Source organism: Telopea speciosissima, chromosome 1 (genome assembly GCF_018873765.1).
Source record: "Telopea speciosissima isolate NSW1024214 ecotype Mountain lineage chromosome 1, Tspe_v1, whole genome shotgun sequence".
NCBI lineage: Eukaryota > Viridiplantae > Streptophyta > Magnoliopsida > Proteales > Proteaceae > Telopea > Telopea speciosissima.
Window position 1 is genome coordinate 455,517 of NC_057916.1, and position 24,840 is coordinate 480,356.

Below are 24,840 nucleotides of genomic sequence, written 5' to 3' on the forward strand. Positions count from 1 at the left end.
CTCGACACAATGAACGGTGTATACACGTTCCATGCCATGTGTCTGCCTATAACGCTTGTCACGTTTTTCCTGTGTAGGCAACTTGTTAGTGTATAGAATGGAAAATTACAGTAGACCCATTACACATCCCAAAGAATGTGACCTCGCTGATTCCCCCATTTTAGGGGTGTTAGTGGTGAAAAGCTTCTATATGGAACCATAAAATACAAGGAATTCTTCCCATCAGTAACCCTCGTCACATACGTAGGTGACCCAAAATGGGGGGAAAGAAAAAAAGAAAAGAACGCCAAAGCTGATGTGATGCTGGTGGATTACAACGTTTCAATGGACACTACACTATACTCGTTTTACCTTTTCCTGAAATTAGTACAGAAGTGGAAGCTTTGTGGTATATGCTGGACTACTATGTGAGGCATGCAGCCTGGATATATCTGACACTACTCCAGCAGAGCATCCAACTTGAACACACACACGTATCATCGAAAAAGCCTTCTATGGGGATGACTTCCAACTGAATTGGAGATTATTGAAGCTGTTTACTGCACCAAGCCCACTCAACAGCCGATTCCCCAAATCCTGTTGTTGATAGTTCATGCCAGGGTCCTGAGACATTGATGGCATGCCAACCCGCCCATTCAACGTCATGGAGTTATTACTGCCCATCGCTGCTCTAATTCCACTAGCCGCTGCAGGTGTACTAATTCCAACACCCATGTTACCAAATCCCACACTGCCAATGCCTGAACTGTTGGTAATCCCATTTCCAACCAAGCAGTTTCCACCATTGAAGGCTGTGTTATTGCCTGTCTGTGTGATCCCGTTGATGTTTTTCATGTCGTTCCCCAAGGAACCAACACCACCCATACTACTCCCTCCATTTAGCTGATGAGAAGACATCATCATATCCTGTATAATCTGCTGAACAGAGCTCTGGGAATCATTTGGATCAGCTTCAATGGACTGAGTTGGCTGTTGCATTGCAATGGTCGCTGGTGAATTTGCAGTACTCATCTGGTTTGTTGCATTAACTGCAGCTGCTGGTAAGGCACTATGAGAAGAATTCTGAGGATTGTTAGATGAAGGTGTTGGTGATGGGAATGGAGATGATGGATTTGTTTGAGCTTGTGGTATTGAACTTGAGGAGCCCGTTGATGGGATCTGAACTGCACTCGCACCATATGGACTGTTAGCATTATTCATCGAGTTTTCCTGCCTCGAATTCATGGAGTTCTGGTGGAGTAGCCCAACAATGGTGCTTGCAGAAGTGGAAGTGGATGCTGAGTTGTGGGAGTTATTTACACTAACAACCGTATTGTTAGCAGTGAGCTGCACACCAGTGGCCTGGACGGAGCTCTGATCATTGTTGGAGTTTTGCACCATGGTTTGTTGCTGCTGCTGCTGCTGTTCAGCTTGTTGACCTTGACTTTGGAGCCCAGATGACGAGCTGGTTCTCCGAGGGAAGTTGATCAAACTTGCTGAGGAAGAAAGAGTCATTAGCTAACAATAACATAAGGTTTCCTATGACAAACAATAAGGTACCTACAGAAACACGCTTGTTTTTAAAAAGTCCTGCATTAAATCCCCTAAACCAGCCATCAAGAGATATCCTCAACATAAAACATAAATTAATCTTAAGGACAATATTAATATTGATCCCCACAAAAAAAATTTCCACCTAATAATTCTACTTCATGCTCCAAATTTTGATGATTCCAATTGGGGGAGAGAACAGAGGAAGTCCCAAATGACCCATGACAACATAAGGGACAGATTCCGTGCAGTTTCTATGGAGAAAGATAGGTTAGTCAGGCAGGCCATGATGGAAGGCCAAGGACGGGGTCGTGAAAGTGTTTTGAGTCCCTTCTCCCTAGTTTTTTGGATTAAAAAAACTTAAATGTAAAGACGGCACAAACGCAAACAAGAAAAGCCCAAAAATAGAAGTATCCCACTAGATATCCAACCATAAAAACAATGGAAATAGCCAATTGAAAGAGATGAACACAACCACACACACCCCTCAAACGAGAAAAAAAAAGATGCCACTTCAAACTTCACAAGTACCAAGCCAATGAAGTCAATCAATACTACTGTTCTCAGAGAGGGAACATGATGTAGTTATATCAACTATGGGCTTATTTTATTAAAATTAAGTTTTGGGTTGAGTTATGTATGTATTGGGCCTTTGACCTAATGGGTTTTCTTTGTAATGGGCCTATAATAAGGGGAGATGCTAGGCTAGTCATACGGGATTAGATAAGTGAGTGTCTTTATTTCTTTATTTTAATTGTTATCAAGTGTTTTAGTTAAGGCTGGATTAGGATTCTACAAGTCCAGTCCTGTTTTGAGTCAGTTCCCTTCGTTATTTTAGTTTGTAGTCAGGTTAGGTCACCTTATTAGTTAAGAATCGGGGTAAGCCTTTCTGTTTGTGTTTAAATATGTTTTTACGTCTTCTATATAAGTTTGCAAGGGACTACAGTCTAGTACACGAATTTTATTAATGAATGAAGGTGGCTTTTTGCTGCTCTTTTCTGTGGGACTCATATTAATGGCTGTGTGATCAGGTTCTACCAGGTGGGATGCTAGGTGGGTCAGTGGGAAGCTGATCAAGGCTTGGGTGTGAAGCTCAGGTCATATCCTTCTTTTACTTCTTCTAACTTCCTTCTTCATTGTTTAACCTCTGCAACAGGTGTGTGGCTTCTAGTTCTATTCTGTTTTGCTCCAGCACATGAATCTGTTCTACATTGTCTTACTGTTTTCAGCCAGAATTTGGTATCCATCTGAGTTGTTGAAGCACTGATATTAAAGTTCCTAGATTTAAGGAACTTTACTTGCTAATTCTGCAAACACCTACGGTTTACAATCCAACCGTTAGACCATTAGTGTTCTGGGGTTGGGTTATCCTATTAGTCTGTGAACCTTGGTTAAATTTTGACCTTCATCAGAAAAGGTTGACTTTGACCATACTGTTGACTAAAATTCTGTATTGGGGTTTTAATTGGGATCTTGTTAGGGGGTGTAATTCTGAATCTAGGGTTCATCCTACCTACCCCAATAGAACAACTCTCATTAAGGCCTGGAGATCAGTGGTCCAAAACTGGCAGTACTTGATCTACAAATATGGCATTTAAATATGTATGGTGGGTTTTGCTACGATAATAAAAAAGTTGTGGCTTGATGGTTAAGTATCTTTATGAAAGATATCATGTCAGGAATTTTTCAGAACATAGGTAACTTATGTTACACAACACCTAACGAGATCTAAATGCATCAACAATCAGAATATTTGTAGACTTGTCAACACTTTTAAGGCCGCTAATAGTTCTGATCTTGGGACTACCCAGTGCACGAGGCTCCCGCCACTGACGGGTCTGGGAGGGTCATAATGTACACAGCCTTACCCTCGCTTCGCAGAGAGGCTGTTTTCAGCCTTTCCCTGTTTCCAGAGACTCGAACCCGTGACCACTTGGTCACAATGGAACAACCTTACCGTTACCAAGGTCCACCCTCTAAAATATGTTGCCATAAAGAAATGAATATAAAATGAGATCCTTGTAATTTTGAGCCACTTCTAATCATTTTGAACTGAAATACACCAACCATCAGGGTATGGGGTCGTCTTTTACATGAATACATGGAGACACCCACAGCATGCCATATGGCAGTTCATGAAGAAGAGAGAAACATCACTAAGCATAGTGACATGCAGTTTAGCATGCACAATTATGACACCATAATTGGCAGAGCTCTTGCACTGTCAAACCTTTACAAGAACGACAATTCAAACTTTACGAAACATAAGATGAGAATAGGAGCATTAAACAAAAATAAGAGGAAGCTTTACCCATAGGTCCAGTCCCTGTTTCTCTGCTATAATCAATCAAATCTTTCATACTGTTAACGACTTCCGATATCTGCAAATTTTTACCCACAAAACATCACACAGATGAAGAGAAATTCTATGAACGATCAAATTCATTGGATAGAAACCCTTCACAGTTCTTTTTATATGGATAGACCCGTGCAAACAGAAAAAACTAGACTGAGATACCATTTTATCTACTGGGCAAGAAAAATAAAATTGCGGAGAATAGATTAGAACATCAGAGAAAAAGACTTTGTATAAAAAGACGGAAAAAAAAGGGAACACATTATGATGAGTAAGCCTGTTTACTAACACCTTCCTTATGCACCTTAAGCACCTATTATCATGATTGTCACAAGTAAAATTTAGTTGACAAATTAAGATATATAATCATCAAGCAAAAACTTCTAACGAAATAACATGCCTTTGAATCTAAATAAGAAATATTTCAGCCAGACATCAAGAAATTTGTCTGCATTTTTTTTTTTTTTTTCCTTCATTGAAGTATTGACAACTTTGTCACCTCAGAACTAGCAGTTGATCCATAGCCCCCTTCTTCCCCCCCCCCCCCCCCCCCCAAGACAAGCTAGTAGACAAGTTCTCCAATTGAAGATCTCATTTTCACATAATGCAGATAGGAATCAAAATTCATAGCAATGAAGGTCATGATGAGTTCCACTTTTTCAAAATTTAGAAAAGGTGCCGGCAGAATGAATTCAGTCCAGATCATGAGATTCCAAACAGCCAAGAATCACCACAGATCAAAATTTAGAAAGGTGTCGGGAGAAAATGAATTCAGTCCGGATAATGAGATTCCAAACAGCCAGGAATCACCACAGTTCACATCAGTTATTGTGGAATTATCTGGGGACTGAGGGAACTGTGACTTCCATCTTTGAGCTTAAATTCCCATTACCAATAAGAATTGAGACCACCTAATTGTAGAACCAGATGATTATTGTTGTATATTAATTGATTGGGTGGTAAGCCAACCCCCTTTAGTTGGGATAAGGCTGAGTAATTGTTGTTGTATTAATTGATTGGGTGGTCATCTAATCTGACAACTGGACAACTTGTCATTAATAAATACAGCATTCTGACAAATTCCTGGCTGTTTGGACTCCCACAATCCAAATCGAATCGTACCTAAGAGAAGACATGCATCATTATACACAACTATGGAAACCCAAATCTAAAGGTGTCAGTTCAAGAAAAGTTACAAGAATCACATCAAGGAGATAGATTTAGAAAAGTGAGAAGAATTGCATACAAGAGGCAACAACAGCTCTGCACTTTTGAAATGTTAGTGGACCCCAACAAATTAGTTGTAGATGCAGAACACTCAACCATATTCAAGTTATCCTCCAACATTTAATTCAAGATGAAAGTGGAAATCATTAATTTATGTTAATCGAAGAAAAAAAACACACTACCTGGAGACACCGCACGTATCTCTTCGTATATCCTAAATCATTTACTAAAGGCACCTCCAAAGCTTTTGCCAATTGGCGAGCCGATGAGACAAACCTGAAGCAGAATGACGGTTACTGATCAATGTAAGTGATTTCAAATATATATTTTAACAATTTATAAAAAAATATATAAATGCATAGACATGAAAATATGCTCAGAATGAGCCACTAACTAGTATTCTAGTAGGCAGAGAACACTGTACATCATTGTTGATGGATATACACAATATTTCTAACAAGCAGGCACCAACTGTTGGATCTGGCTCTTGTCCAGTTGTGGCGGGAGCTGGACCGTCCAGCAACACCCCCCTAAGATCCTTCCACCTGGCCAGCTATATATCCAATGGTCAGAAATTTTAAATCTCGTTTTAACCCATCTTCCTCTCTCACCCTCTCCTTTGACGAAACCCGACCCAACTTTTCCCATAGTCCATCTCCCTCTCCTCAAAACCCTCGATTCTCTCTTTCTCTTCCCCCTTTCTGCAAATCTACTTTGTTCGCTGTTGCCAGAGAAGAGACAGGGCCCTAGCGGCGTTTGGAGACACCAACCGAAGCACCATTGAAGCTACCGGTTCCCTCGCTAAACAACAACAACCATAACCTTATCCCAACTAAATGGGGTCGGCAACATGGATCCGAAGAGGCTATGATAGTAAAAGAAATAAGAGAAGTAAAAAGAAGTACAAGAAGTAAAAGAGAGAAGAATAGAAAATAAGTAAAGGAAAAAAAGGGTCAAAACAGCATCCCATGAACATTCCCCTACGAGGGGTTGGCTACACGGGTCCTAGTCCTCCAAACAACTCTCTATCTACGATCATACTAGGATTGAGCCCTACCGCATGCATATCCTTTCTTACCACTTCTCTAATAGTCATCTTAGGCCTGCCCCTACCTCTTTTAGCTCCGTCAAACTGAATCTGGTCACTCTTCCTTACCGGTGCATCCATAGGTCTCCGTTGGACATGACCATACCACCTCAAGCGGCTCTCACGAAGCTTGTCCTGGATTGGTGCAACTCCCAATTTGTTTCTAATACAATCATTCCTTACTCTGTCTCTCCTGGTCTTGCCACACATCCTCCTCAACATCCTCATCTCTGCTACACTCATCTTATCTATATTACTCTTCCTAACTGCCCAACATTCCGCTCCATAAGTCATGGCTGGTCTTATAACTATCCTATAGAATTTTCCTTTAAGCTTAATAGGCATGCGTTTGTCACATAACACTCCCGATGCACCTCTCCACTTCATCCATCCTACTTTAATTCTGTGGGAAACATCATCCTCTATATCACCCTCTTTGTTAATGGTTGACCCCAAGTATCTAAAGCATTCACTTTGTGGTAGCGCTCGCTCCTCAAGTTTCACCACTTCATCACCTCTCCTGGTTTGACTGAAGTTACACATCAAATACTATGTCTTTGTTCTGCTTAACTTAAAGCCTCGCGATTCCAAGTTTGATCTCCATAACAAACAAATAGGGGCTTAGAGCTGATCCTTGATGTAACCCAATTGTTATAGGGAATTCACTACTTTGGCCCTCTACAGCTTTGACACTCGTCACCACGCCCTCATACATGTCCTTGATTATGTCCACATAGTTACTTGAGCTCCTTCTCTTCTCCTTCTCTTCTCTAGGACATGCCAAATGAGCTCTCTAGGGACTCTATCATAGGCCTTTTCTAAGTCAATAAAGATCATATAGAGGTTCCTTTTGTAAACTCTAAATATTTCCATAAGTCTCCTTAAAAGGTAAATAGCTTCTGTCGCGGATCTCCCTAGCATAAAACCAAATTGGTTCTCTGATATAACAGTTTCTCTTCTTAAGTGAACTTCAATGATTTCTTCCCAAAGTTTCATGGTATGACTCATTAGTTTTATGCCCCTATAGTTATTGCAGTTCTGGATATCACCTTTATTCTTATAAATTGGGACTACAATGCTTCTCCTCCACTCATCTGGCATTTTCTTTGTACTCAAAATCTTGTTAAACAACTTGGTTAGCCAAGATATCCCCCGTGCTCCTAAGCTCTTTCACACTTCAATTGGGATCTCATCCGGTCCCGGTGATTTCCCAACATTCATCTTCCGCAGGGCCTCTTTAACTTCAGCCTCACCAACTCGTTGTAGATGTTCATGACGTGTGTTGGCTTCAAGACTAATCCTCTCCACTTCTAAATCCATCCTATCGGTCAAGATAGCGCAATTAAGTAGATTGTAAAAATATTCACCCCATCTCTCCATAATGTCTTCATCTCGTATTAATACTCGACCTTCCTCACTCTTAATGCATCTAACATGATCCAAATCTCTGCTCTTCCTTTCTCTTACTTTGGCTATCCGATAAATTGTATTTTCCCCTTCCTTTGTATTAAGTTTTTTTATAGAGGTCATCATATTTTTTCACTCTTGCTTTCCCCACAGTTTTCCGAGCTTCTTTTTTGGCTGCATAATATCTCATCTTATCATCTGCCTCGTTAGTCCTTTGCCAAGTCTTAAAATGAGCTTTCTTAGTCTTAATGGCTGCTTGAACTCAGCCATCCCACCACCAAGTCTCTTTAGGGGCCACACACATACCTTTTGAAATCTCTAGGACTTCTTTAGCAACCTCCTTAATACAAGTCGTCATCTCAGTCCACATCTCATTGGTATCTCCCTCAGAATCCCACTTTCCTTGTAGAGCTACTTTATCAAAAAATGACTCTAAGAGAACTCCTTGGAGTCACCCCCATCTTATCTTAGGGCAAACTTGTTTTGCCTTCTTACGTTGTCCCGTACTGAGGTACATATCTAAGACCATCAGTCGATGTTGGGCGGTTAAGCTCTCTCCTGGTATAATCTTACAGTCCTTACATAAAGGTCTGTCAGACCTTCTTGTTAGGAAAAAATCTATTTGGCTTGCATGGTGCCCACTCTTGTAGGTAATTAAATGTTCATCTCTTTTTTTTAAAAAGGTATTTGCAATGCACAGGTCAAACGCTATCGCAAAGTCTAACACTGATATCCCCTCTTCATTCCTCTCTCCAACTCCGTATCCTCCGTGAACCTCTTCAAAGCCTCTACGATCCCTGCCCACATGTCCGTTAAGATCCCCTCCAATAATAATTCTCTCCCGAACCAAAACCCTGTACTAATCCATCCATGTGCTCCCAAAATTGTATTTTAACACTCTCATCCAAACCTGCTTGGGGTGCATACGCGCTAGCAATGTTGATAACCTCGTTGTCTAGCACCAGCTTGATAGATATGATCCTAACCCTTAATCTTTTAACATCCACAACTTCGTTCTTAGGGTCTTTATCCACAACTATGCCCACTCCACCTCTCCCACTTTCATCTCCCAAGTACCATAGTTTGAAATCATCTAATGCCTTCGCTTTGTGACCCTTCCATCTAGTTTCTTGAATGCATGCCACATTAATTCTTCTTCTTCGCATAGCATCAATCAACTCCATACTCTTACCCGTCAAAGATCCGATGTTCCAGGATGCAAATCTAATCCTACGCTTATGAACATGATTAGTACTTGAAGACATGATATAAAACAAGATAAGGGATAATCAAAAGATAGTAGGATCCATGCAAAAGGGATTGGCTGTATAGAATATAGTGCCGGCTGCCTACCTGACGCACTAGTATAAGATAACTACTATATAATATAAAGGTGTAATTTAAAAAGAAATATGATTTATAGGGTAAAATTTTAAATCCGATCAAAGTGAAGATAAGCACGACATAAGCCCAAGAAAATTAAAAAAAACAAATATGAAGGGTAAGCAATAATCAACAATCAGGGTGGGGATTTAGAAGCAACAATGGAAAGAATAGTATATGGCAACAATGTAAAAACAATGTATAATAAAATAGGTAATAGAACAGGGTAATAGAACCAATAAACAGTAAACAACAGCCAGGATGTTAGACTAATATAAAGCACATTGATGGAATTAGAGACAACAATAGAAAGAATATTATATAGCAACAATGTAAAAATAATGTACAGCAGAATATGTAATAGAACAGGGTAATAGTATAAGCCACAATGTAACCGGTTCCCTCGCTAAAATAATTGTCAAATCATACCAAAGAGGGCCGAAATCACTTAAGAGACTAGGGTTTAGAAAACCCAGGGAAATCCAGAATCGCTGGATAGGGTTAGTAAATCAGCAAAGAGAGATGTTTAAAAACTCAACCCAAACAATTCAGTTATGCATAAAACTCCGGTTGATTGGTCGATCATGTAAGTAGAATATCTCAGCAAAATTTGATAGAAATCTGAGACTAATAATTTGAGATATTGGAGAGTCCTGCTCCAGTTAGGAAACCAAATCATGCAGATAGGCGTTGGACAAATTAGAAATTAGCTTATTAATTTTCTTTTCTTAATTTCAGCCGTAGATAGAAGTACAGTTTGAGTCAAAGTTTGATTCAGTTGAGTCCATAATAGATTCCAACTCTATTTCTGTTCAATTAGGATTTCTTTGTTTCAGTTTTAGAGGGGTCTTCAATTAGTTTCTTTAAATACCATTGTAATCCAACGATACTCAGATTTGAGAGTTTTTGGAATGAAATTTTGTTAGGTTAACCAATGGTTGCCATGAGCCTTGCGTGCATCTCTTCCCTCCTCTGATTTCTACTTCTTCTTCTCTTCTTCTTCTTCTACCCAGCTACTGTTTGTGTTACTGTTGATAATACCAGGCTGAGAAGGAAGTGATTGAACTCCTTGCTGCTCTTTGGTTTTTTTTTTAAGTATCCATATAGGTGATCCTAATCCAAGGGTTCCACCACCCAAATCAACCCCTGTTTTGAAGATCAATCGTAACCTAAATGTTTGGTTAAACCCATGGTTTAGGTTTAGGGGGAAGAAGGAGATTTGCAGAAAGGGGGAAGAGAAAGAGAGAAACGAGAGTTTTGAAAGGGGGTCGGGTCGGGTTTCCTCAAAGGAGTGTGTGAGAGGAATATGGGTTAAAACGAGATTTAAAATTTCTGACCGTTGGATGTATAGCCGGCCAGGTGGAAGGATCTTAGGGGGATGCTGGACAGTCCAACTCCCGCCACGGCTGGACAGGAGCCAGATCCCCAACTGTTGCCTTGACTACAAATATATATATATTTATTTATTTATTTATTTAAAATGCCTCCAAAACAATGAATCAAACATCAGACTGAAAGCAGGAAGTGGGAAACAGATTAGCAAGCTTCAGTTATATTTCAAAACAATGATTAAATTTCCATCTCATAATTTTTATGCCACATGGAAGCTCAAATAAAAAAGGGAATACCCAGTGCAAGAGGCTCCCGCCACTGCAGGTCTGGGGAGGGTCATAATGTACACAGCCTTAGCCCCACTTCGCAGAGAGGCTGTTTGCCTGTTTCCAGATTCAAACCTACCACCACTGAATCGCAATGGAGCAACCTTACCGTTGCACCGAGTCCGTCCTCACATGGAAGCTCAAATGTTAGCTCCCAACTATTCAATTTATGGGGAACCCCCTTGATTAGCCATATAAACATTTTTTCTTTCTTTATTTATTTTCCCTCCCTTTTAACAGAATTAGCCACATGAGCAGTTACTTTTCAATCTCAGTACGCAGCCCCCCTTTTTTTAACGTACTCCCCTTCTTAATGTATCTCTTCTTACAAACTAGAATGGTGATATATTGCTATTGAATTCAGTATGTGACCCAGGCAAGGGAGATAAAGATCTGGGAATAAATGTTCCTGCAGATCCAGTAACTACTGACAATAGTTAAAGCTATAGTTGCTGGTACTTCTGTGTGTGTGTATGGATAATAAAAAATTCTATTGAAAGGGGAAAGAATGCAAAGAGAACAACCCTCAAAGGTGAAAACTGAGGCTACATCTAAAAGAAACAAAATAAGGCAAAGGTCTGCAAAGCAAAACATTGAATAGACTCGCAACAAAAGCAATTCGAGAAAGATATGCTCGGTCTAAAACACTCCATGCTTGGCTAGATCATCAGTTCATTGAGTAACTTATTTTGACTCAAACAGAATAAATTGTTCAGAGTAGAAGGAGATGATGTGCATGAATCTCTAAGGACATATTCCTCCATGCACATCCAACCAATAATGGTAACCAAGTTTCCATCTACAATGACATACTGATAACGTGCTCTGCCAACAAAAGAAATGCCTGCTCACAAGTATCCCAACTTCACTCTCAATGAATCCCCTTGCACATGGGCCCAAAGTAGACAACAAGGACCTCCTCAGACCTGATCGAACTGGATTGCATAATGAGCAACCATCTAAGTTCAACTTCACAAAGCCTTCAGAAGTAGAAGCCAAGCCTGGTTTGAAATTTCGGTCATTTTTCAGTTGAAATGACCGAAATTTCACGAAATATTTTCAGTTTCAACCTAAATCGAAATGAAATGACTATCGAAATTGCAGTGTAGAAATAGACCTAAATTTGTGAAATGGACTGAAATTTAAGCCAAATATTCCGGTTTCACTCCGAAATCAAAATGGGGTCAAAATATGAAATTTCAAACATTGGACCAAAGAAGGAATCAGTTTATCAAACAAAACTCATGAGGCAATCATCAGATACCATTCTCCAAACAGATAATCACAGGAAATACCAATGAATAAATTGTCCACTGCCCCCAAACAGAAACTCTACTGTTAAACCATTGGGATAATCTTTTGTTCCACGACAAATGAATTTTCTGAATAGCCTGGCGTTTCATTCCTCCCACCATAGCACTGCTAAATATATTTTCAACTGATGACCAAAAACCAAGTTCACATCTGCTTAAATAAATCCTTAGGAAAGAAGCAATCAAATCAAAAACTTCATAACAAATGGAACTAATTGTCTAATTGAGAAACCGAAACCCTAAACCCTAACCTATAATAGTATTGGTGAAATGGAACTATCATTATGGACAGATTACACAACTCAATAACAAAAGAATAGGAATCTCAGATGGGAAAATACCCTGAAAACCAAAACAGAAAAGGAATACTGTTGAAAAAATGTGGCAGAAGCAGATTGATGGCATTGATGGAGAAATAGTACCACTTGTAAGGAACAGTCCACCAGGCTGATAGTCAAAATTGGGTGGCCTTTGGTACCATTTGGTATAAAAAACAGGACTGATTTCTCAGTTCCTAGTAACATGTGACTAGAGTTGTTACAGATCTAGTCAAGTTTCATATATCAGGCACAGGAGGAGATGCAGTAGAACTTGTAAAGAAGAGACCAGATGATGCAGATTTATCACCAAACTGGGCTTCTTTTATTAGGAATAAGTCTAGGGTTGGGTTCTATATATCTTGGGCCTTCGATCCCATGGGTTTTCAATGTAATAGGCCACTTTTATGAGCCTAAAATATGAGTACTAAGGTTACATACGGGATTAGTTAGTAGATTTCTTTTTATTTGGTAAGTGGTCAGGTGATCACTCTAGTGATCATGTGACTTGGTTAAGTGGTCATGTGACTATTTAGTTATTATTTAAGTTGCGCTGGATTAGGACTCTACAAGTCCAGCCATGTTTTGAGTCTATTTCCTTTAGTATTTTAGTTTCCTAGTCAGTTTAGGCTACCTAATAGATTAAAGATTGGGTTAGGCCTTTCCTTTTTAGTGTGGGAGTCTATTTTTGAGTCTTTTATATAAGGTTGTAAGGGGGGCAAGTATTGAACACGAATTTTGATATTAATGAAAGCTTTTGCTGCTCTTCTTCTCCATTGAAAATTTTTGTCATGTGTTTGATCAAGGCTGGTGGGTTCGGTGTTTGATCCGATTGACACCTTGCGGTGGGAAGCCTGGGTGGTTCTTTGGTGGGATTGGTGTTTTGATCCAATCGACACCTTGCGGTGTGAAGCCCAGGTGGTTCTTTTGAAGCTCTCTTTAAGTTCTTTGAAGATCTCCTTCAATTTCAAAATCAAAACTCAAGAATTATTCAAGATCCTCTAACCAACTGAGCTGCCCTTGCAACAACAGTAAGTTTGAATCATCCCATCAATACCCATTCTTCTAATCCTCCAAACCACCCCAAAACCCTAATTTTCCCACCCATCTCTTGAACCATTCCATCTCCCAAAATTCTTAACAAACCATTCAGCTAACAACACCTTCATATAATTGGATCAAGTATTCTCCTGCCCAATTGGAATACTCAAACCAAGCTGTTTTCCCATTACCCCATTCAAACCACAACATCCCTCCATCACTGATTCTGCCCAGACCAAACCAGCCTGCAAAATCCCTCCTTTTTTAGTTCAAACTCTCCACACCTGTCCCTATAGCATTCGATCCAAACCCTAACCCTAATTTCACCCAAAAAAAAAAAAAACCTATTTTGACCTAGCTAATTCACTTGTTCTTAACAGATCCTGGTTTACTGGCTCCTAGTTGGTCTCATAGTTGTCACGCATCCAAGTCGGTGGAGGGTGTCCGATATATCGACATGTCGCCCCATGCAATAATAGATGTATACTCAAGCCAGGTTTCTCAAGTTTTAAGAAAAATTCAGAAATCGAAGAGGAAAGAAGAAATCGAAAGAAATCAAGAGGAAAGAAGACGAAGAAGAAATCGAAGAGGGAAGAAGACGAAGAAGAAATCAAGAAGAAATCGAAAGAAATTGAAGAGGGAAGAAGAAACGAAGAAGAAATCAAGAGGGAAGAGAGTCGAGGAAGAAACAAGAGTCGCCATGGCGTGTCGCCATACTATGGTTGGTCTCCTACCAATCTAGGACTACATTACCAGAACTGATAGCATGGACCACTACAAATTTTCCCATAACTGATTACAGATCAAAGCTAGAAGAAAAAACAGTAAAGCTAATGTCAGAAAGCAAAGGAATTGAACTAGAACTTGTCCGACGTAAGTAAACAACCAGAACCAGGTGGACAACAGTGGGTTTCTGACCTATTAAATATCCGCTGTAATGGAAGAAATAGATTCTGAAACTTCAATACTGTAGCACAAAGAAGAATAATAAATTGCAAAAGAAACAATGCAACTAAGAACCAACCCAAGCACTTAAGAATCCATCCTAATCTATGGATTAGGAATCCACCTCATACATAAAACAGAATCAAATATTCTAGTTTAGGAGAATTTCACTCTTAATTAAGGAAATACATCCCCATCCCATGAATCCGCATGATTATATAATAGAGAAAAGAACTATGTCACTTCATTCATGAAATTTGTGTCCCCCCCCCCCCCAGGCTGGGGGACAAGCCTATTTATGATATTCCAAATTTCCAATACCACTCTAAAATAGAAACTCATCCCAAACTCAACTCCAAAGTCATGTAGGACTTAAAACTGCAAAAGAAACTCAAATGGACAAACTCTCATATTTCCATAAGAAAAAAATAAAAAATAAAAAAAGATAAGACCTCCTAGTTCTACAAGGAAACATAAAATAGAAGCTAGACTCTCAAGCAACTAAAACAAGACTTAAACTTGTGCTCCTATTACCTACCCATAACATAGGCCCATTAAAGAAGCCCATTACAATGAAATGGCATAGGACCACAAGCCCAATTTATTTATGGGAAAAGGCTGGGAATGCCGCCAGGGTGCCCAACATGTGTCATCCTCTCTCCTCCCCCAATGGAAAAGAACCCCCTGGCCCTCCTGTGTCCAGCCATGTGATTGATGTATTCCGCAAGCTTACCAAAAGCTGGCGGCATACCCAACCCTCTCCTTTTATTTATAAACCAATGCTTACCTTAACTAAATTGAGCCCTTTCTTGCACTTAAAGCATCAGGAACCAGATTTCTTGCAAAAGAACAATAAGGAAATAGGTTATCAACATAATTCATCCCCCCTTACCCATGAGATAAATCTGAAGAGGAAGGAACCATCCCACCCCTCTCCCCTGATCATGGTTTGAGGAATCGGTATAGGATCGGCCGATCCGGCCGGTTTTGTATCGGTATCGGTATCGGTGGATCAGGTGGATCAGTACAGACACGGGTAAAAATGGGGAAAAACTATTTTATTAATGAAAACAGAGCCGATCTGGATCGGTTGATCCAGACAGATACGGCTGATCCGGATCGGTATTGGCAGAGACTCGCACCGATTACTAAAACCCTGCCCCTGATACATCTTTGCAAGAAATAGCTACTTCAGGATTATCCCCCTCCAAATAATTTGAATTTAGAAGGGATGTCAGGACTCCAAATATCCTTTTGGAGAAAAAGAACTCCGAATTATTCAGGTAATCTGGATTAAATAGATTCCCAGAGCAGCTTTCAGCTAATGCTTCCTTTGGATTCCATATTAGTACCTACTTCCATCCATGCGTGGCAATTGACACCCAGGACAGAAGTGCTAATAAAACAGCTGATGACTTAGAAAAATGGGGTTCGTGAATCTATCCCACATAAGTTGTATGTAGATTTTTCAGGGTCGGTGTGATACTTCTTCTGGTTAGCTCTTTAAGCTGTATGTTTTATTTCATGTTTCCACTCCAGACCTAGTTTTTTGGCTTTGAAACTTTACCTAAAAGTTTCTAACACTTAATTCTGTACAAAATACAAATCCACATCCACACACACACACACAATGGATTTCACAGCTCTGGCAGATTGAAGGATTTTGCTTCTAGAATTCTTGACAGAAGAGATTTTCGGTGAGAACTCCTTTCTTCTCTCTCTCTCTTAGTACAAGAAATATATAGGTTAGAATGACTACAGGCTATATTTATAGATTTTATTCGTCCTGCGCTAAATCTGTTCATAATTTTGATGAACCGTAGTATGTTGAAATTAAAGTTAAACGAGAGAGAGAGAGAGAGAGAGAGAGGGAGAATTTGAATTTCAGCATATGAAATTGCTTCTCCAAATTTATGTACTATGTATGCAATGCATTAATTTTTTTAATGTCCGAAAGACTTCTGTTAGAATATTACTGTCTAAGTTCTTGGGTTTCCAGAATTTCTCCTTTTCCTTTACCTGAATCAGCTGGTTTTTTTTTTTTTCCGGTGTACTGTACCGGAGCCTCACCAGAACTGACCAAGGTCCAATCCATATCCTTAAAACGATGAGTTCCACTGGTCAAAATCATTCCAAACACCGGGCCTATACTGCTTTTTTAGAAATGGAAACTGGGTCCCACACAAATATTACATTACAATCACTAGTAAATAATACTCCGGTGAAGAGTAAATACAATATTATAACAGCATTTTACAATATATGTAAATAACTATACAGACATATAACAAATAATGTGCACGCATACATGAAAGAGAGAATAACTAACCTACCACAGAAAACGCATCAACTGACACAAGAACCAAGCATGTTTAATGTACAATGGTAACCCCAGACATCAATCCATCTTCAGATACTACATAAAATAAAAAAAAGTAAACACATAATAGAGAATAATTAGCTTACATATTACAGTTACTTTGTAACTCCTGAGGAGATAGGTTGGATGATCCATTTTGGGTAGCAGCCTGGTATTTCTGAGCCGCTGCTCCAAGCTGACTAACCTACACACATATAACAACAATGGTCAATGCTGATACTACAATCCATTACACACTGTTGCAGCAGCCACAACCAACTTCCAAGAAAACTCCCATAGCATATCAAAATGTCCAGCTAAAAAGCCAACACAGATACAACATGAAAATTATGAATTAAAGAAAAAAAAAGATACTGATAATGCAATTAATGTTGGTGTTATTGTCCCAAAGAAAGGGGGTGAAGAAGGAATCTAGCTTCCAAAACACGGAAGATGCAAAGGAGTACAAAAGGGAGTCAAGAACGTTCATCGTTTCAATGGGGTCGACCCTATTTAGTTGGGATAAGGTTTAGTTGTTGTTGTTGTTGTTGTTATATTTCATTTTCAAGAGACATCAAAGCAAAACAGGGTTGACTCTGTAGGCCTACCAGATTTCAACTGCAATTTCAGCATTTCGACTCATTTCGACGAGAGTTTGACTCATTTCGTAAGATTTCGATGAAATTTCAACTCATTTTGGCAAAATTTTTAGCTTTTGCCCACTATCACCTAAGAATTCCAGAACTACTACAAAAGCTTTTTTTTTTGGGCAAATTCCTTCATTTGGCAACTGAATCAAGACTTGGTGGTCAACTGTGGACCATCCATTTCAACATTTGGGTGGATTGGAAGCATCATTTGGCCAAATTTCAAATTTTCCACCTATAGGGTTGTTGTGTTGGACCTCGAGAGATTCTTTAGGCAGAAGATGACATGGCCACCATATGTAATAGGGTCCAAAGGTATACTACCACTTTGGGTGTTCTTTTTTCCAATCTAATGCTTCAAACATATGTACACATGCTTAAATAGGCAAACCCTATTAATTGTCTATGATTAAACTTTTCAGCATTGGTGTACTATTAAATGGTTTATCTTCCTTCTTAATACATAAGTTCAATTGTTTTTATTGAATGTTGTGTTTTCTAGTATTAAATTATTTGTAGAATAGGTTATATAAGAGAAAGGATACCAAAACATACAGCGTACGTCGTGTAGTACCAACCTAGTTCTGAAGACAAATTACCATTTTGGTTTTTTTTAAATACAATGTAAAAGTTCAAAAATGTTTAGAGATGCTTAATAGGGGTTTCCTTGAACTTTTGGCCAAAATATGGCCATTTGACAACCAAATGTACTACATTTTGGTCGAATTTTGAAATATTTTGGCTTTGACATGGGTTAAAACGAAATCTCAACCTATGGCTTCAAACCCAACCCCCCCCCCCCTCCCCAAACCAAAAGGAATTTCTACCAAAGTTGGAAGCTCAACTCCCAAATGGTAATATTTGACATATGGAAATGCAAAGTTCAAATAAGTTACCACAAGTATCAATGGCGATGTGAGGTACTCTCTTCCCCAATAAATTGTATCGGTCTTTTTACAGCAACTTATTACAACTCTCTATCTATAACAATTTATTACAGCAGCCCTCATCCCAAAGAAAGAAAGGATAAAAAGAAAAATGTCGTCAGACTCAGGATATCAAAATTCTCCACCAAACATCACCAATACAGGAAGATATGATTTGTCTATTTCTTCTTAGGGGGATAATTTTTGATAGTCTAATATGTATCATACAATTCAGCACATGCTAAGATATTATAAACAATGACCGTGACAACCCCTAGAGTAATGGAAAATGACAGTTGATTAAAATAAATAGAGGTAAGAGAAAACAATACAGCAATTGGAGGGCCGAGAGTGGAAGAATAGAAAGATAATGGTAAAACATAATAACAGGGAAAACCCCACCCCCATCTTTAGAGTGTCAAAGATATGTGAACGAGTAGGAAGATGAAATATTAAGATCAGAAAATACTCAACTTGAGACGATATAAAGAATCATTTTTCAGTAACATGACATACCAAGAACAGACCGTATTCAACATGGAACAACAGATTCAAGAAAGTTTGTGGAGCAAACAAAGAATCAAGACACAAATTAAAATCAGTCATTTGAATTTTCAATAAAGAGACAGCTAATTAAACAAATAATTCAAATGACCATCAAATTCCACAATAATTTTGGACTAAAATGATATAGTAATTAACAAAAAAAAAAATCAGGCATTACTTATATATTAAGAAGAGAATATAAAGAACTCAATTTAACATCAAATGAAAACAAGCCCCTTCCAAGGAAGCTGCAGATAAGTAAAGGTGTAGGCTATTCTATTAGCTATTTATTTATTCAGTTTTCATCTACTTATTTATTTATTAGACAAGTAACATAGTCAACTACCAAGAAAGTGCCAGAATCAAAATTTCACTCATTTCTTGGGCAAGACAAGTCAAATAAGACAAATTATCCAGAGGTCATATTGCTGGTGCACAAATCATGACAGGGATAAAGCAATAAGGCTTTCAAAATTGCTTACCTGAGGAATGATCAACCTCCGAGGGATGAGCTCCTCATGACGCCGAGCACAAAACTCCCAAGAACAAATCTAGTGGAGGAAGTTCACACACACAAGAAAATGCCACTCAGTAATACTACACAAATTAAGAACTTCTTTTACATAGAACAAACAATCACACACTGACCTTTAGATCAGATGAAAAAACAATTCTTAGCTGACCATCACGAACTACACGCAGTTGCTCAAATACACTTTCCTGTATTGCCTTTGCATAATCTAGGACTATTTGCCCTGCTGCATTCTGATATTCACGAGGCATATCAACATAGAGAAGTTCTTCCAGAGTACCACTATCATACTTGATTTTGCAAAGCCTGGGTATAACTTCAACCGTCGCTTCTGAAATCATAGAGGGTAAATATCAAATATAATCTGTGAATAACAATCCTGACAGTAAATCTAGATTGGCAACAAGTGACAAGCATGATTATGAGATTGGGGATAGCACTAATGGCAATCTGAAAAACAAGATGCCAGCACATTTAAATTTCTCAAAACCAAGAAAAATAGAAAACTAAAAACATACCAAATCCCCGACCAGGCTTACGATTGCATATTTCACAGTGCCATACATCCTGCAAATAATACATTTAAAAATCATTTCATGTCCAAATAAATAACTAAAAGAGGAAACATAATCCATTTGACACTTCATATTGGTACGCAAACAAACATCAACTACATAACAAATATAATTGAAATTTTTCATCAAAAAAATCAGACAATCACCCTCTTGGTGCCATACTGAGAGAGTAATACAAAGCCCATATTAGTTACATATGATGAAGGATGACCTAATATTACAGGTAAGCAGAATCACCTACAACCAGGCTACCTGGATTGAATCTCCACAATGAGGCATAACATCAACAAGGAGATAGGTTTTCTCCAGCAACAAACCTGAGGGAAAACACCAGTTGTTTGCCGACCACTTCCATAGAGAGACACACACCACCTCTTTTTGGCATTGGGAGCGAAGTACTCAGTAACAAATTTCCTCCAGAACTCAATGTTATTGTCCTGCATTAAAGATGATCGTAAGCAGACAGAAGTCGTAAAAGAAACATGAAATATGTGACAAAAGATTCAACTCAAATGGGATCTCACAGCAGGCCTGTGTTGTTGGTGATACATATAATGCGTCAAACGCCGAGCACATGTCCCAGGCTCATAGGCAGTTTTAACTGTAGATCTCACAGGCAAACTCTGCTGTTGAAACTGCTGCGGTAACTGAGACCGCTGCTGAGGAAGTCCCTTCAAGAGTTGCTGTTGCTGCTGCTGCTGTTGTAGCTGCAGGATACGCTGCTGTTGCAAAAGATTAATCTGAGCAGCAGCCTGAGAAGACTGCCTGGTCATTTGGAGGTATTGTTGTTGCTGCTGTTGTTGCTGAAGAAACAATGACTGGTCTGAATGTTGTGGTTCCAGTTTAACAGGCCCTAAACTTCTCAAATTCTGGATTTGTTGAGGTTCCAATTTCACTTGGCCCAGACTACGCAAGGACTGCAACTGTTGCTGCTGTCCATTTTGGTCGTTAGTCATCTGTTGCTCCAATTTAACAGGGCCAATGCTCCCCAACCCTCCCCGAATTGCCTGAAATTGCTGTTGCTGCTGCTGCTGTTGTTGTTGTTGTTGTTGTTGTTGAAGCTGCTGCTGCTGCTGCTGCTGGTGGTGGCTGTGAGGAACAGAGAACTGCTGCAACGACTGCTGGCCATGCTGGAAGTTTTGCTGCTCAAGTTGTTGAGATTGCTGCTGTTCAGGCACCAGCTGGTTCCCAGATGGGTTTGAAAATTGCTGCCCCTGACCTTGACCAGTCAAGCCAATGTTGGCAGTGTTAGGTGATGCAAATGACATAGGTGAATGAGTGAAGTTCATTCCATTACCGGCAATAGACAGTGGATCAGACTCGGCCCCTGTATCAACGCCACCACGTTGAATACTCCCCGAACCAGAAAGGCCAGAGTTCGACCCACCATTCCCAAAGGATTGGTTGAGGAGAGAGGAAACATTGGGCATGTTACCAATCAAGTTCATGCTATTATATTGAGTACGTGGAGAAACAAGTGAAGGAAACCCTGTCTGTGAAGGAATTGCACCACCTTGCGCTCCCAAAAGACCAGAGTTTGATCGGATGAGTGAAGGCGAGACAGATTGGGCACCACCGACGGGAGTCGGAGGCCCCGAGAGCACCATCTTTCCAATAGCACAAGCTACGGGTTATTCACTAAAGTTGAAAGAATTTAACTATAACAGCATGAAATACAAACTCAACACCACAAGATCCAAAGAAGCAGCACCTAAGCAACAAGCCCCAGATTAATGGATCTCACTCAACCCAGAAGATGTATTACTCTTAAATCCAGAGCTCGAGACCACAGAGTTCTCATTTGCACCCAACGAAGCGAAAAAGTTCTCTTTCCAAAAAAATGTTTAGCAGTGATGAACACCGAAGGAAGAAAAAGGAAAACTAAAACCAGGCAACAAGCTTTGATTCTGAACATTCTTGCATTCCACAAGTTTTCGGAAGGAACAGATACTAGCCAGCAATGGCTAAAGTTTCTGTAATTTACAAATCCTTGGATCACTAAATTGCCGTGATACTACAAAAATGCATCCTCGCTTCCCAAGACAAGAAGAAACTCAGTCTTCCACATCAAATGCAGGCACCTGAAGACCCTCAATCCGGGTACTCTCGTCTATCACAAGAAACCAAAAGAAAACCATCACAATGAGCAATAGTGTAAAAGAGCACTATACTTGATGTTACAACTTACAAAGGCATTTTAATTAAATTAAACTTGATAAATACGAACCGTCCCAACCTTGTTCAACCAGCTGAAACCGCCAAGTAAGGCCGTAAGGGAGGGGGGATCCCAGGACGAAGGGAAATAACGAATTAAGCAAAACAGACTTCTTCTTCAAGACCCAAAGTTTATAATGCGATCCTCAACAGAATCGAAATAAGAGACTAAAACTAAAGATCATCTTAATATACTCAAACAGTAGAAGTGTCCACCGATTTCTCAAACATTGAAGAAACAACTTAAAAAAAAAAACTAAAGAATCCCTTGATCAAGACCGAATTTAAGAAATCGCAGCTAAAATCAACGATCTGAAACTTCGTCCAAGTAAAATCCCTAGGGTTTTTAAGTCAAAATGGAAGCTCAACAAATGAAAAAGAAAGACTAAACCCTAAAGAGATGCAAACCAGACTTACAGGAGTTGAAATTCAGCACTGACAGTGAAGCCCCGAATATTTCGATCAAAACCGAACCACAAACAAACTCCTGAAATATAAAAATTATTCTTCCATCTGTCTTCTTCTTCAGCTTCTTCAGTAACTTTAAATATTTCTTTTTTTCTTTTTTCCTTTTCTAGGGTTCTTCTTCTTATTCTTCTTGTTCTATATATCCTTCTTCATTGAAATAGTCTTTTCTCTCTCTATGGCTCTGTATCCAATCCAGCTCTGAGAGCTTCTGGCCGTCTCTCCCTCTCTCTCTTTCTTCTTTTGTCTTGTGTTCTACTGTATGCGAGAGAGTCCTTGCGGACGTCAAAGATACTTTTGATCGGATTGAATTTGCTTCATTCCTTATTTACAACCTTTTTCCAAATAAGTCAAATCTTCTTCCTCTCTCATTACCACCTGCGCCATCCATGACCTCATGGCATCAATAGAGACACATCATCAATGTTGATGGTAACGGTGATGATCATCATAAGCCCATCGCATGTAACGACCGCCCCTGACAATATATATTAGGGAAATTTACGTTTACAATTCCTGTATTTTCAAATAATTATATTTATATCCCTGAGAACTCTTCTATTTTGTAAATTTCTTTTATATTTTAAAAGATTCTTACAAATGTATCCTTACCGTTAGATGAGAACACTTAAATGATGATGTCATCACCCCAATATTAATTAAATACCCATAATAGCTTTAATGAAGGCGCTTTTACATATTTCCCCCATTTGTTTTAAAAATATATTTTCATTGCATTTTTTTATTTTTTTTTATAGAAATACGTAAACTCTACCATCTAGAATTTTGGGGGTTCAAAATCAACAGTCAACTAAAAAGCCCTTAAACAAAAGGGAAATGACAGGGTTGTTGCCATCTTCTTCGTCAAGCCATCGCAAAACAGAAACCTGCTAGGGTGGCTGAACTTCAATTGTTGTCGATGGCTTTTTCAGGCTTCCACCGACCACCATAATTTTCGATGAAAGATGAAACAATGTCGACGAATTTTCCAATAGGCCAGAACAAGCCTTGAGATCCCTTCACCATTCAAACTAAATGAGGAACGCTGAAAAATAAAATCAATTTTAGAAAGCGTAGGTAACACCATGAGCATGGACAAGAAACAATGCCCTTAAACAAAAGGGAAATGACAGGGTTGTCGCCATCTTCTTCATCAAGCCACCGCAAAACAGAAACCTACTAAGGTGGCTGAACTTCAATTGCTGTCGACGGCTTTTTCAGGTTTCCACCGACCACCATAATTCTCGATGAAAGACGAAACAATGTCGACGAATTTTCCAATAGGCCAGAACAAGCCTTGAGATCCCTTCACCATTCAAACTAAATGAGGAACCTTGAAAAATAAAATTGATTTTAGAAAGCGTAAGTAACACCATGAGCATGGACAAGAAACGGCACGGGAAGAAAATTAGCAACGACAAGGGCGGGCGTCAGTAATTCTTCCTCAAAATACGCTCGTGTTTGATCTTACTTCGGTGATTTTTAGTTTCGTTTCGAAACCAATTTACCGATTCATTTTATTGTTAAAGATCCTTTTTTTTTTTTTTTTTTTTTCTGGTAATTACACTTACAGTATATCAAAATCTATGAATCCAGGGCCATTCAATTGTTTAGTCCGATTCTCAGTATTGCCATATGATTTCTTTTTGAAATCGAATAAGAAAATGCTAGCTTTTCAAATTCAAATTGTTCTATAGAATAATATACAGTAGTAGAATTCTGTCTCACTGCAACTTCTTAGTTTTAATCTTGATATTTCCTTTTTAATTTTGAGAGAATATTGCTCATGAAATCTGGAGTCTGGAATGACCCTTTAACCTTACCACAAAACTAACTACTTGATGATGACCCCAAACGATTTTATTAAATCCTGCAATTCAACATCAATTACAACCCTTTCTTAAACTAACCAACAATAGCGACAAGACTGGTAGGAGGTGGCATAGAAAATAAGGGAGATGGAGCTGGGCAGCTCGGCAGTAGGGGATCTAAATTGGCTCTATAGGGTTTTATGGCTTCCCTCTTCATTTTATTTATTTCGTATTTTATTTCTTTAAAAAATAAGAAAAGGCAAAATTGTTATTTCTTTATAAATTTAACAGAGTTAGTATTCAGACGTTTAGAAGTAATTTTCAAAATTTTAAGGGTGATAAACATAATTGTTTGAAAACCCCAGGATGATAAACGTAAATTTCCCTATATATTATGGTCATCTGTCGTCACTATCGCTTCTGCAGTGAGTTTGCACCACTCGCCCCATGGTATCAACAACACCTATTACTAAAGAGAGATTTTTTTTGGGGATAGAATTA

The 24,840-nt window shown here is 39.0% G+C and overlaps 1 protein-coding gene across 2 annotated transcripts; it reads right to left on the reverse strand.

Moving 5' to 3' along the window:
- Positions 1-147: 147 nt before the first annotated feature.
- Positions 148-22,834, reverse strand: LOC122639792 (transcriptional corepressor SEUSS-like). Of its 2 annotated transcripts, XM_043832775.1 has the most exons (11): positions 22,481-22,834; positions 20,929-21,959; positions 20,374-20,892; positions 20,167-20,286; positions 19,793-19,841; positions 19,391-19,605; positions 19,225-19,293; positions 16,731-16,828; positions 5,296-5,389; positions 3,842-3,911; positions 148-1,475 (listed from the first exon to the last, which is right to left on the reverse strand). In XM_043832775.1, the coding sequence occupies exons 2-11, from the start codon at positions 21,454-21,456 to the stop codon at positions 493-495; spliced, it is 2,745 nt and encodes a 914-aa protein (XP_043688710.1). In that variant the 5' UTR covers positions 21,457-21,959; positions 22,481-22,834; the 3' UTR covers positions 148-492. The 2 variants fall into 2 exon arrangements, with proteins under 2 accessions (XP_043688710.1, XP_043688701.1); XM_043832766.1 differs by having other exon boundaries at positions 20,374-21,959.
- Positions 22,835-24,840: the final 2,006 nt, after the last annotated feature.